This window comes from Rana temporaria, chromosome 5, assembly GCF_905171775.1.
Source record: "Rana temporaria chromosome 5, aRanTem1.1, whole genome shotgun sequence".
Classification (NCBI taxonomy): Eukaryota; Metazoa; Chordata; class Amphibia; order Anura; family Ranidae; genus Rana; species Rana temporaria.
In genome coordinates this window covers 321,104,456-321,118,731 of record NC_053493.1, presented here as the reverse complement: position 1 = coordinate 321,118,731, position 14,276 = coordinate 321,104,456, and the positions used below count along the sequence as shown (strand labels likewise).

General features: G+C 44.7%; 1 protein-coding gene across 2 annotated transcripts in view; it reads right to left on the bottom strand.

Annotated features, from left to right (window-relative positions):
* Positions 1 to 660: 660 nt before the first annotated feature.
* RGS20 (regulator of G protein signaling 20) overlaps positions 661 to 14,276 on the bottom strand; it is a 255,623-nt gene continuing 242,007 nt past the window's right edge. For both annotated transcript variants that reach the window (XM_040354201.1, XM_040354202.1), the window contains exons 4-5: positions 9,422 to 9,656; positions 661 to 1,633 (exon numbers count right to left, since the gene is read on the bottom strand). In XM_040354201.1, the coding sequence (XP_040210135.1) occupies positions 1,445 to 1,633; positions 9,422 to 9,656 (424 nt within the window). In that variant the 3' untranslated portion in view covers positions 661 to 1,444. The remainder of the gene's footprint in view (positions 1,634 to 9,421; positions 9,657 to 14,276) is intronic.

Sequence of the window (14,276 nt, the reverse complement as noted above, 5' to 3'; positions counted from 1 at the left end):
AGGTGAGAGTGGCTGGCCTCTAAAGCAGGACACATGGAGGAGAGGTAAGCTGACAGACAAACATTACTGCATAACCATGACACTTTGGAAATCACAGCTTGGCATTGCATGCTATTATTAAGCTTATGATCTACCAAAACCCCCAGATCCTTCTCCACTATGGGTCCCCCCAGTTGTACTCCCCCTAGTATGTATGATGCATGCATGCATGCAAAAAAAAAACAACCTCTGTAAGATAATGGCATAATGAGCTAGTATGCATCGCATACTAGCTCATTATGAAATACTTACCCTAGATGGACGTTGTTGCAGCGGTCTCCACACACCGGTGTGACCGGCAGGATGTCTCCCAGAGTTATTTCAGGGTTTGCTGTGATTGGCTGGAGCTGCGATGACGTCAATCCCGTGCATGCACGCTGGAGCTGGCAGTCACGGCACCGGCCCTAAAGAAACAGCACGAGCAGACTGCTTCTTCAGTGCGCATGCACTGATAAGGTCAGCACAAGAGTATATGGTAAATATCTCCATGTTTTTAAAAAAACAGCTCATATTGCGAAACGCACGTAAACCGTGTTACTCGCAATTCAAGGTTTTACTGTATATTGTTTTACATGTATGGCCCAGATCATAAAAATCAAAACAAAAAATAAACACCACTACTCCAGTAAAACTATTGTGCTTTATTACAGTTCAGACATTTGTCTTCTTTTCTCTAAAGGATGTAAATGTCCATGTTCAATGTTTTTTTAGTTTCTCCCATTGCACAAGAGAAGCAGTAAGTCATTATTCAAAACCAGCCGTTAAAATATACACAAATGACATTTTGATATCAGAACCCCAGGCCTTTAACAAAAAGCCAGGATTCTTCCATGCCAGTGGATCTCATGAATTCAAGACTGTCCTCTGCTTGTGTCACGTATGTCTGCATATATACAGTATAAATATCTATATATTCACATACTCACAAGCATATATTGTATATCCCCGAAGACAAGTGGAAGTACCCTCCCTAGTAAACAAATCTTGTTCTGGACATCCAATCTAGTCCTAAGAAATCGACATAAACACAGCAAGGCACTTCCACCTGTGTAATGCTCCTCTTTGAATATATACTAATTACTGTTGTAAAAATACAACTACTATATTTAATATATAATTTAAAAACATTTCCAACTCTTTTTTTTTTTACTTGGAAAAATGACTAAAATTGATAACTAACTGCAACAGGCATTGGCAACGAGGAGCCCTCAGCCGCAGGTAATATTACAGAAGTCCTTATTAAAATATGCCTGAGTTGAGATTTCAGGGAAATATCACAATAGTGCTAAACTCCCTGCCAATTGTAGTACCCATTTTTTTTACATTGGTTTTAAATAAATAAAAACAACAATAAAAATAATAATAAAAAAACACAAAACAGAAAAAAAAACAAACAAAAAAAAAACTAAGATTCGGCAGTGGTCTCCGATAAGGTTTGAAGAAGGTTCTTGTATATTACAGAGTTCATAAAACGTGGGTAGGAGTCTCTGTGCATTAAGGTAAAGATCTGGAGCTGGGCATCATCAAAAGTGCATTGTGTGGGTTCCAACATGTTTCGGTTGATGACTTCCCGCACTCGGGAATCCAAGCTCACCTGAAAAGAAAGAGCGGACGTGTATTATTCTGTTGCAGATTTTAATGAAGTGATTTATGGAGTGGTGGATGGTTCTAAGTTAAAAATGAACCATATGACACTACTACAAAAAAATTGTGCTTACAGAAGACCTTTTAGTAGCTTTACAAGCAGTGGCGGCTGGTGCTCAACATTTTTGGGGGGGCGCAAAGAAAAAAAAATTGCAGTCTCACTGTGCCCAAACGCAGCCACTGTTACATGCCATCAAACGCAGCCACTGTTACATGCCATCAATTTGCACCATTGTGCCATGCCATCAAATGCAGCCACTGTGCCATCAATTTGCACCACTGTGCCATGCCATTAAACACAGTCACTGTGCCATGCTATCAAATGCAGTCAATGTGCCATCAATTCGTACCACTGTGCCATGCCATTAAACGCAGTCACTGTGCCATCCATTGTCACCACTGTGCCATGCCATTAAACGCAGCCACTGTGCCATACATTGTCACCACTGTGCCATGCCATTAAACGCAGTCACTGTGCCATCCATTGTCACCACTGTGCCATGCCATTAAACGCAGCCACTGTGCCATACATTGTCACCACTGTGCCATGCCATTAAACATAGCCACTGTGCCATACATTGTCACCACTGTGCCATGCCATTAAACGCAGCCACTGTGCCATCCATTGTCACCACTGTGCCATACATTGTCACCACTGTGCCATGCCATTAAACGCAGCCACTGTGCCATCCATTGTCACCACTGTGCCATCCATTGTCACCACTGTGCCATACATTGTCACCACTGTGCCATGCCATTAAACGCAGCCACTGTGCCCTTTAATGGTCGCCGCTGTGCCAATTGTCCCCACTGTGCCCTGTAAATTGCTTTCTTCCCCCCCGCCCGGCACTTACCTTTACTGGTTCTAGGCATCCACGTCCCACGATGTCTTCTCCCGCCCTCGATGACTGACAGGCGTCTCAGCCAATCAGGTTACCGGTAGCCAGAACCGGCCAACCCGATTGGCTGAGACGCCTGTCATCTTATTCAAGGGGCGTACAGTCTGTGCGCTCTGCGAATAAGCTTCCGGGACCTGAGGGCTGTATTGGGAAAGCCTATCAGAGCTGTTGGCTTTGATAGACATTTCCGTACAGCCAACCAGCTGGCGTTATTCAGATGGCCGGACATTGAGCGCCGACCATCTGAATAACAGCGGCAGCGGCGAAAATAACATAGATTCGTACAATGCATGAATCTATGTTATTTCACTCAGTGGCGGTGAGAGCCAGAGGGGGCGGCGCTCCAGCGCCCTCTATGGACGAACCGCCACTGTTTACAAGCCTGCATGCATAAACTCCCGATATGTCACATATGGTAACAAATTTTCCAAAAAGTTTTATTGTTATTACTATAAAAGCAGTCCTGATGATGTCACCAGTTTACTGCACACAGGAAAGTGCATTTCCTCAGTCTCTGCTCCACTAGCGATCAGACTACAACACTGTAGTATTGTAATATATCACACGGTGAGGGCCACTTATAAAGCTGTGCTGACGGCCAGTAGTCAGGTGCACGGAGTAGGTAACAACAGGCGTCTTCCAAGGCACCCAACACACATAATGACTCTTGGGGACTAGAAGTGCGTCAGTACCAGGAGAAAACTGCCAGGAGCTGAACCGTACAGAAGATGATCAAAATCATAGCTTTAAAGTTTCTTTCTAACTTAAAGCTGGACTCTAGGCAGATAAAAGGACCAATGTATGTCCCTTTTTCATCCGCAAATGGATGGATGAAAAAGCGGACATACGGTCCGCACGTGTGAAAGGGGCCCAACACTCACTACTTTACATTGTAGCAAAGTGTCATTTCTTCAGTGTTGTCACATGAAAAGATATAATAAAATATTTACAAAAATGTGAGGGGTGCACTCACTTTTGGGAGATACTGTGTATGTGTATATATATATATATATATATATATATATATATATATATATATATATATATATATATATATATATATTATTGGTACATTTAGCTGTTTGCCTGGAGTTTAGTTTGAGAAATTTTTTGATGACATCTCACTACATTAAGTTTATTTTAAGGCATTTGCCCTGTGCACTGGATAGTACAGACTGCAGTCAGCCTGTATATAAACAGAGCAATGTTTACACCGGCCTGGGTTTGTGATGACTGCTTTCAAAGTACAAGGGAAGAAAAGGCAGACTTAAAGGGGTTGTAAAGGTACATTTTTTTTCCCTAAATAGCTTCCTTTACCTTAGTGCAGTCCTCATTCACTTACCTCATCCTTCCATTTTGCTTTTAAATGTCCTTATTTCTTCTGAGAAATCCTCACTTCCTGTTCTTCTGTCTGTAACTCCACACAGTAATGCAAGGCTTTCTCCCTGGTGTGGAGTGTCGTGCTCGACCCCTCCCTTGGACTACGGCAGAGTCAGGACGCTCTCTACGTTGCAGATAGAGTAAGGAGCTGTGTGTTTTAGTGGGCATCCTGACTCTCCTGTAGTCCAAGGGAGGGGGCGAGCACGACACTCCACACCAGGGAGAAAGCCTTGCATTAATGTGTGGAGTTACAGACAGAAGAACAGGAAGTGAGGATTTCTCAGAAGTAATAAGGACATTTAAAGCGAAGGTTCACCCTAAATGTACACCTTAGCTCAGGGGTCCTCAAACTACGGCCCGTGGGCCAAATGCGGTCCGCGGAGGACATTTAACCGGCCCACCCCACCCTGACATGCATGGCAGGTTGTAACACAGCGGTCCCTCTGTGTCACAGAGCTCAAAGTGTTAACAGTTCGGATGCGCTATGATAAAAGTCTCGCCCTCCTCCTGACCTAGACTAGCTCGTGTGATAGAGCCAGTGTTCTGTCTATCACACGAGCTTGTCTAGGAGGAGGAGGGCGGGACTTTTATCATAGCGCATCCGAACTGTTAACAACACTGTGAGCTACGTGACACAGAGGGACCATGACACAGCAGCAGTTTGGCACAGTAAGGAGTAAGGCTGTGAGGGGCTTAAGATGGTGAGGTGAGGGGAGGGATGGGGGGCTTGCAATGAGGGGCTTGCGATGGTGAGGGGGGTTGCAGTGAGGGGCTGATGATGATGATGTAATAATGATGGTGGGGGGGCTTGTAAGGAGGGGCTTGCGATGGTGAGGGGGGTTGCAACGAGGGGCTGATGATGATGTAATGATGAAGGTGGGTGGGGGGGGGGCTTGCGATGGTGAGGGGGGGGGGGGTTGCAATGAGGGGCTGATGATGATGGTGAGGGGGGGCTTTCAAAGGTGGGGGGGGGGTTGCAATGAGGGGCTGATGATGGGGGGGCTTGCAATGATTTTGATCAGCTTGCAATTAATGATTGTGAGGGGGGGGCTTGCAATGGGGGGCTTACAATGATGATGGCAAGGGGGGGCTTGCAATGAGGGGCTAATGATGATGGTGAGGTGGGGGGGTTTGCAATGATCATGATAGTTTTTTTTTTATAGTCCGGCCCTCTAACGGTCTGAGGGACAGTGAACCGGCCCCCTGTTTAAAAAGTTTGAGGACCCCTGCCTTAGCTCATCCAGATCAGTGCAGTTTATACATAAACATGTGGCAATTAATTTTTTTTTATTCTGTTTAATTACAGTGAATCTGGAGTATTTGGATACACTTCCTGGTATCCCTCCCGCGGGAGTGGGCGTGTCTTTTCGCTTCCCCAGCGCCCCAATGTCTCCTGGGAGCACAGTGTCATGCATCCCAAGAGACAATTCACAACGCCGACCGTCGTCATCTCGCGGGATTTCACTCGTCACATGACTCGTCAAGCAGGTCACATGACGAGCATTCACCGCTTCCCGGATGTATTTGCTTGTGGGCTTCACAATGCCCACAAGCAAAATGGCAAATTCCGGCAGCGATTTTTATAACTTTACGTTTTCGGCCAATTCAGACTGGGGATCATTAGAAACCTCAAACACGTGAGTACAAAATTGTTAAACATTAAAACACTCAATGCACTATTAAGAAAAAAAAAACGATATACCGCGGAACCTCCGCTTTAAAAGCAAAATTAAAGGATGGGGTCAATGAAGGAGGACTGCACTAAGGTAAAGGAAGCTATTTAGGAAAAAAAAAATGTACCTTTACAACCCCTTTAAGGGCTCATATTTGTAAAGTTACATGGTGTCCATTAATACATTAAAAAAGTGAATATCTTTTTAACTGCTTGCCGACCAGCCACCGTCATTCTACGGCGGCACGTCGGCTCTCCTGGGCGAGAGCCCATACAATGACCTCGGCTCTTTTTGTGGCCACTAGGTTCGCGTGCGCGCCGCCGGAGGCGCGCGCCCCCCGCTCGTCCGTGAACCCCATGCGGGTGCTCGGCGGGCGCGATCGCCGCCGGGCACCCGCGATTGCTCGTTACAGAGCGGGGACCGGGAGCTGTGTGTGTAAACACACAGCTCTCGGTCCTGTCAGCGGGGGAAATGCTGATCTTCTGTTCATACAATGTATGAACAGAAGATCAGTGTTTCCCCTAGTGAGGCCACCCCCCCCCCACAGTAAGAACACACCCAGGGACATACTTAACCCCTTCCCCGCCCCCTATTGTTAACTCCTTCACTGCCAGTGGCATTTTTATAGTAATCCAATGCATTTTTATAGCACTGATCGCTATAAAAATGCCAATGGTCCCAAAAATGTGTCAAAAGTGTCCGAAGTGTCCGCCATAATGTCGCAGTACCGAAAAAAATCGCTGATCGCCGCCATTACTAGTAAAAAAAAATATTAATAAAAATGCCATAAAAATACCCCCTATTTTGTAAACGCTATAACTTTTGCGCAAACATATCAATTAACGCTTATTGCGATTTTTATTTACGAAAAATATATAGAAGAATATGTATCGTCCTAAACTGAGGAAAAAAAATGTTTTTTTTATATATTTTTGGGGGATATTTATTATGGCAAAAAGTAAAAAATATTCATTTTTTTTCAAAATTGTCGCTATATTTTTGTTTATAGCGCAAAAAATAAAAACCGCAGAGGTGATCAAATACCACCAAAAGAAAGCTCTATTTGTGGGAAAAAAAGGACGCCAATTTTGTTTGGGAGCCACGTCGCACGACCGCGCAATTGTCTGTTAAAGTGACGCAGTCCCGAATCGCAAAAAGTGCTCTGGTCTTTGGGCAGCAATATGGTCCGGGGGTTAAGTGGTTAAAGTACAGCTATACTTTAAGTTTTAATAAAAGCTTGAATTGTATATTTTGTTGCCTTGACCTTTCAACTTTAACTGAGATCCACTAACAGATGCCCCATACTGTGGCCATACTGTGAGCAGTCCATACCCGCTGTGCCATAATATGCCACCAAATATAAGTTACAGTAAGCAGCTCTCCTGATTGACAAGTCTGTTTTCTTATTTCAAATGGCATTAATAATTCTCGGCTGTATTGTCTGGGAATATAATACCTGAAAGGTCAGACTGTTTTTAGAATAATTATTCTCTTTCACACCGAGCCCCAAGAAAGCCTCCTCGGGGGATCTCACTTGGTGATCATCTTAAATGTCTTCCCATTGTTTATACACACTGAAGAGTCTCGGTACAGCGCAGACCCTGTCAGTTTAATAAAGTGAAAATGTCTTTTGTTTCATTGCTGTCAGTGAACTAATAAGAAAGCAGACAAAGCGTTTCTCCTGCTCCCCAAAGTATTGGTCCCGCCAGTTCCACCAGCGATAATACTTATTCCTTGAGTGGTGCAATTACACTTGTGGTTGTGGTTTGGCCTTCTCAGTGTAGGAGATACATCTGTCAGCATTAGCAGAGGCTAAGCACACTATTTCCGCAAAGTAAACACCATTTCCTACAGTGGTTTGGCTGCAGCTTTCTGCCCACTGGTGTAAAAAATTTAGGCGCCATTATGATATCACACATAATAGAACGGGTAAGGATCTTATAAGCAATAAAATTAGTAGACAGCAAACATATCAGCATGGATGTCACACCACTCCCTCAAACTCAATCTTTGTAAACCTGAGCTCATAATATTTCCTCCTGCCCGTGCCCCCTCCCCTGACTCTTCCATCAAGATCAATATTACCACTATCAGTCCCTCCCCTCGTGCCAGGGTGCTGGGTGTAACCCTGGACTTTGATGCCACAAATCCAATCACTGTCCAAATCTTGAATACTTCACCTCCGTAACATCTCCAAAATAGGCCCCTTTCTAATCGCTAAAACCACTAAGCAACGTAATCACTTCCTTGTTATCTCTCGCCTTGACTATTGTATCTATCCCTCCTCACTGACCTACCTCTCCGCAAGCTATCCCATCTTCAGTCAATCATGATTGCCGCTGCCAGACTCATCCACCTTATCAACCGTTCAATATTCGCCACCCTTCTCTACCAATCCCTCCACTGGCTTCCCATTACCCAACGAATAAAATAACATACAAAGCCATTTACAACTCTGCCCCAAGCTACATCACCAATCTTGTCTCCAAATATCACCCAAACCGTCCTCTGCACTCCTCCCAAGACCTCCTGCTTTCTAGCTCCCTTGTCTCCCCTTCCCATGCTTGTCACCAGGATTTATCCAGAGCCTCTCCCATCCTCTGGAGACGAGTGAAATCCCGCGAGATGACGACGGTCGGCGTTGTGAATTGTCTCTTGGGATGCATGACACTGTGCTCCTAGGAGACATTGGGGCGCTGGGGAAGCGAAAAGACACGCCCACTTCCACGGGAGGGATACCAGGAAGACGAACCAAATACTCCAGATTCACGGTAATTAAACAGAATAAAAAAAAAATTAATTGCCACATGTTTATGTATAAACTGCACTGATCTGGATGAGCTAAGGTGTATATTTAGGGTGAACCTCCGCTTTAAATCAGTGCTCATTGCATTTTTATAGCACTTTTCGCTGTGAAAATTACAATGGTCCCAAAAATGTGTCAAAAGTGTCCGATGTGTCCGCCATAATGTCGCAGTCACGAATAAAATCGCTGATCGCCGCCATTACTAGTAAAAAAAATATTATAAAAATGCCATAAAACGATCCCCTATTTTGTAAACGCTATAACTTTTGCGCAAACCAATCAATAATCGCTTATTGTGATTTTTATACCAAAAATATGTAGAAGAATACGTATCGTCCTAAACTGAGGAAAATTTTTTTTTTTATATATATATTTTTTGGGGATATTTATTATAGCAAAAAGTAGAAAATATAGATTTTTTTTTCAAAATTGTTGCTCTATTTTTGTTTATAGCGCAAAAAATAAAAACCGCAGAGGTGATCAAATACCACCAAAAGAAAGCTCTATTTGTGGGAAAAAAAGGAAGCCAATTTTGTTTGGGAGCCACTTCGCACGACCGCGTAATTGTCAGTTAAAGCGGCGCAGTGCCGAATCGCAAAAAACTGGCCAGGTCCTTTACCTGCATAATGGTCCGGGGTCTTAAGTGGTTAAAATAAAATTCCCCCCCAAAAAAAAAAAAAATGTTCACTCCCTCTTTTAACTGTTTAAAATGAATGGATAAAGATTCATAGAAGGGCATGTGTTTCCTGAAAAAAATGCTTCCTTCACTGTTGGCCACATGGGTAAAGGTCTTGGACTCCTAGGTGATCCGAGTACTCACCCCCCCCAAATGCAAATACAAACATCATACAACTACTAAGCTGTAATAGGTTGCTTGAAATGTATATTTCCTCAAATGTAATAATATAATATATATATATATATATATATATATATATATACTGTATAGAGAGAGCTAGATAATAGATGAATAGTGATACCTCCTTTGGAGACAGAATGGATATGTAGTCCTCGTATATTAATCTCGCTTTCTCTTCTATGACGTTTTTGTTAGATTCCTTCTTGAGGTCCTCACAGGCCATCCAGAAGAGCATGTTCTCCTCACTGAATTCTGTCCTGAGGAATTCCCGGAAAGCATTTCTTCCTGCCGGAGTGTTCATGAGCTTTTCAAATGATTGGCCCCAGGAGTAAACGTCATCAAGGGTAGGAGATGGGCTAACAGAGAAACATAGGAAACATCACATTTACTGCTCTACCATGAAAAAACTCCAACCAAAATGGAAAGTCTGCCTATGTTTTCAAGCAGCTCTACAGTATATGTTTTGTGTATAGAGCACAGTAGTGTAATATAATCAGTTCACATTAATGGGATAGACAGATACAATTAAACCCCCCCCCAGCAAAACATACAATTCTGACATAAGCATGTAATAGATGAGCCTAGATCAGGGGTCAGCAACCTTTTTCCACTCAAGGGCCAGATTCATATATGTGAATGCATGGAGGGCTGCATTCATCTTCTAATAAATGAAGCTAATAATCTGGTCCCCTTTACATTACACAGCCTGCACCCCTGGACCCCTTTACATTACACACCCCTTGTACCTCTGGAGTCCTTTACATTACACAGCCCGCACCTCTGGTCCCCTTTACATTACACAGCCCACACCTCTGGTCCCCTTTACATTACACAGCCCACACCTCTGGACCCCTTTACATTACACACCCCTTGTACCTCTGGAGCCCTTTACATTACACAGCCCGCACCCCTGGACCCCTTTACATTACACACCCCTTGTACCTCTGGACCCCTTTACATTACACACCCCTTGTACCTCTGGACCCCTTTACATTACACACCCCTTGTACCTCTGGACCCCTTTACATTACACAGCCTGCACCCCTGGACCCCTTTACATTACACACCCCTTGTACCTCTGGACCCTTTACATTACACAGCCCGCACCTCTGGACCCCTTTACATTACACACCCCTTGTACATCTGGAGCCCTTTACATTACACAGCCCGCACCCCTGGACCCCTTTACATTACACACCCCTTGTACCTCTGGACCCTTTACACTACACAGCCCGCACCTCTGGACCCCTTTACATTACACACCCCTTGTACATCTGGAGCCCTTTACATTACACAGCCCGCACCCCTGGACCCCTTTACATTACACAGCCCGCACCTCTGGACCCCTTTACATTACACACCCCTTGTACATCTGGAGCCCTTTACATTACACAGCCCGCACCCCTGGACCCCTTTACATTACACAGCCCGCACCTCTGGACCCCTTTACATTACACACCCCTTGTACATCTGGAGCCCTTTACATTACACAGCCCTTGTACATCTGGAGCCCTTTACATTACACAGCCCGCACCCCTGGACCCCTTTACATTACACAGCCCGCACCTCTGGACCCCTTTACATTACACACCCCTTGTACCTCTGGACCCCTTTACATTACACACCCCTTGTACCTCTGGAGTCCTTTACATTACACAGCCCGCACCTCTGGACCCCTTTACATTACACACCCCTTGTACCTCTGGACCCCTTTACATTACACAGCCCGCACCCCTGGACCCCTTTACATTACACACCCCTTGTACCTCTGGACCCCTTTACATTACACACCCCTTGTACCTCTGGACCCCTTTACATTACACAGCCCGCACCTCTGGACCCCTTTACATTACACACCCCTTGTACCTCTGGACCCCTTTACATTACAAAGCCCGCACGTCTGGACCCCTTTACATTACACACCCCTTGTACCTCTGGACCCCTTTACATTACACAGCCCGCACCTCTGGACCCCTTTACATTACACACCCCCCGTACCTCTGGATCCCTTTACATTCCCCCCGTACCTCTGGATCCCCTTACATTAAACAGCCCCCTCTGCACATCACACAATACCCCCCCTGCATATTACACCCCTCCATATTATGCTATAAAATTGCGTACATTCGTGGAATAGCGTCAAACTATAGCACGTCAAAATCTCCATGGGCGACGCTTTAAAAATGTCTACGGGTTACCAGTTTAGAGTTACAGAGGAGGTCTTGTCCCAGTTTGGCGACACATCCTTTCCCGCTGCTTTGGATAACAGCCAATCGGCTTCTTAGGCCCCGTACACACGAGAGGATCTATCCGCTGGAATTTATCCGCGGATCGCTTTCAGCGGATAGATCCGCTGGTGTGTACGATCCAGCGGATATTTATCCGCGGATATTTTTCCGGCCGATGGATTTCCAGCGGATAAAAGTTTCTTAGCATGCTAAGAAATCTATCCGCTGGAATCCAGTCCAGCGGATTGATCCGGTGGTCTGTACAGACTCACCGGATCAATCCGTCCGATTCCCTCCCTCGCATGCGTCGTAATGATTCGACGCATGCGTGGAAGTCCTTATATTACAGCGTCGCGCACATCACCGTGTCATCATCGCGGCGACGGCGCGACACGTCACCGCGGAGGGAATTCCGCGCGGATTTTGATCTGATGGTTAGTACAACCATCAGATCCATATCCGCCAGAGGATTTATCTGCGGAAACGGTCCGGAGGACCGTTCCCGCGGATAAATCCTCTCCTGTGTACGGGGCCTTAGTTGCATCGGTTGTTATGTCAAGAAAGCCGACCGGGGTTAAAATGTCCTCGGGCCAGGTGCGCGGGAATTTTCGTGCAAATTGGATGTGTTTTTAAATGCACCCAATTTGCATAACAAGAATGGGACCGGCTTCGGAAAAAATAAGTAGATATACCTTTTTGGAAGCTGATCTGACCCGCTCCGTCCCCAGCGGCAGAAGCTCTGCAGGGGACATGGCCGACAATGGCTGTTAAATGAATGGGAAGTGATGTCACCCATAGAGTTACTATGGGGATTCCGTTGTCATCCAACTCCTCTGCACCCGCCTCCACAGTGAAGCCGCAGCTCACAGCTCAGCGAGGGATCTGGTCAGATCAGCTTCCAAAAAGGTATGTATACTCGTTTTTTCTTTACAGGGATAGAGAGGTTAGTGGTAGATCCGTGGTGTCGTTTCATGGACTTCCACCATAAGTACCAGAATTGGTCTTTTTACTTGACTCTTGTAATCCTTGTGCAGCAGCATTCAAACTAGGAGAGGGATCCAATCACACAAGAGCTCGGTTTTCAAAGCTAAAGTGGAACTCAGAATTAATCTGTCTCCAGTTTGGATTTTTTATGTCAAGCCAAACACTTTTTTTCTAGTATTAGATACAGTACGGAAGAGTTAGAACCCCTGTCATGTTTTTACTGCTTGTTGGTCTGACAACCATTTCACCAAGCAGGAAGTAAAGAAAAATCTGCAACAGGGACAGCAATTAAAAGCCAATAGTGATTCTAGCTGTTTCCCTTCCTTGCTAAAAAAAATAATAATAGTATTTTGTTGCTGATAGAAAGTTATTCCCACCATCTGTCTGGAAAAATATCAGCAGGACAAGAAGTTGAGAGTAAATCTCCCTAATAGAGACCCAAATAGCAGTAAAAAAAAAAAAGTTGTGGACTAACATACACTTTAACCACTTAAGGACCCCTTCACGCCGATATACGTCAGCAGAAGGGCACGGCTGAGCACAAGCATCCCCTTGTCCCCTGTACGTCCTCTTTAAGAGCCCAGCCGTGGGGTCGCGAAGCTCCGTGACCGCGCCCGCGGGACCTGTGGACCCCATCGCCGCCGGTGTCCCGCGATCGGTCACAGGAGCTGAAGAACGGGGAGAGGTGTGTGTAAACACACCTTCCTCGTTCTTCATTGTGTCAGTGATCGACTGTTCCCTGATATAGGGAAAGACGATCACTGATGTCACACGTCCAGCCCCGCCCCCCTACAGTTGGAAACACATATGAGGTCACACTTAACCCCTACAGTGCCCCCTAGTGGTTAACCCCTTCACTGCATTGTCATTTTCACAGTAAGCAGTGCATTTTTATAGCACTTTTCGCTGTGAAAATGACAATGGTCCCAAAAATGTGTCAAAATTGTCCAATGTGTTCCCCATAATGTCGCAGTCACGAAAAAAAAAATCGCTGATCGCCGCCATTAGTAGTAAAAGAAAAATTATTAATAAAAATGCCATAAAACTATCCCCTATTTTGTAAACGCTATACATTTTGCGCAAACCAATCGATAAACGCTTATTGCGTTTATTTTTATTAAAAATAGGTAGAAGAATACGTAGAATACGTATCGGCCTAAACTGAGCAAAAAAATTTTTTTTTATATATTTTGTGGGGATATTTATTAAAAAGTAAAAAAGTATTGCATTTTTTTCAAAATTGTCGCTCTATTTTTGTTTATACCGCAATAAAAAAAACGCAGAGGTGATCAAATACCACCAAAAGAAAGCTCTATTTGTGGGGAAAAAAGGACGCCAATTTTGTTTGTGAGCCACGTCGCACGACCGCGCAATTGTCAGTTAAAGAGACACAGTGCCGAATCCCAAAAAGGGGCAAGGTCCTTAACCTGCATAATGGTCCGGGTCTTAAGTGGTTAAATAGGGTTACTTAGAAACTTAGGGGAGTGAGAAAAGAAAAAGACTAATGCTACGTACACACGATTGGAGTATCCGATGGTCTAAAATCCGATGTATTTTTTCTACGGAACTCCGTTCAAGCTGTCAGACTGTCAGACTAAATTCCAACTGTCCAAAACGCGGTGACGTAAAACACTACGACGAGCCGAGAAAAATTTAATTCAATGCTTCCGAGGATGTGTCGACTTGATTTTGAGCATGCATGGTTTTTTCTCCGACGGAATTCCACAGAGATGATCGGAATTTCCCATCGGATTTTTTTCCATC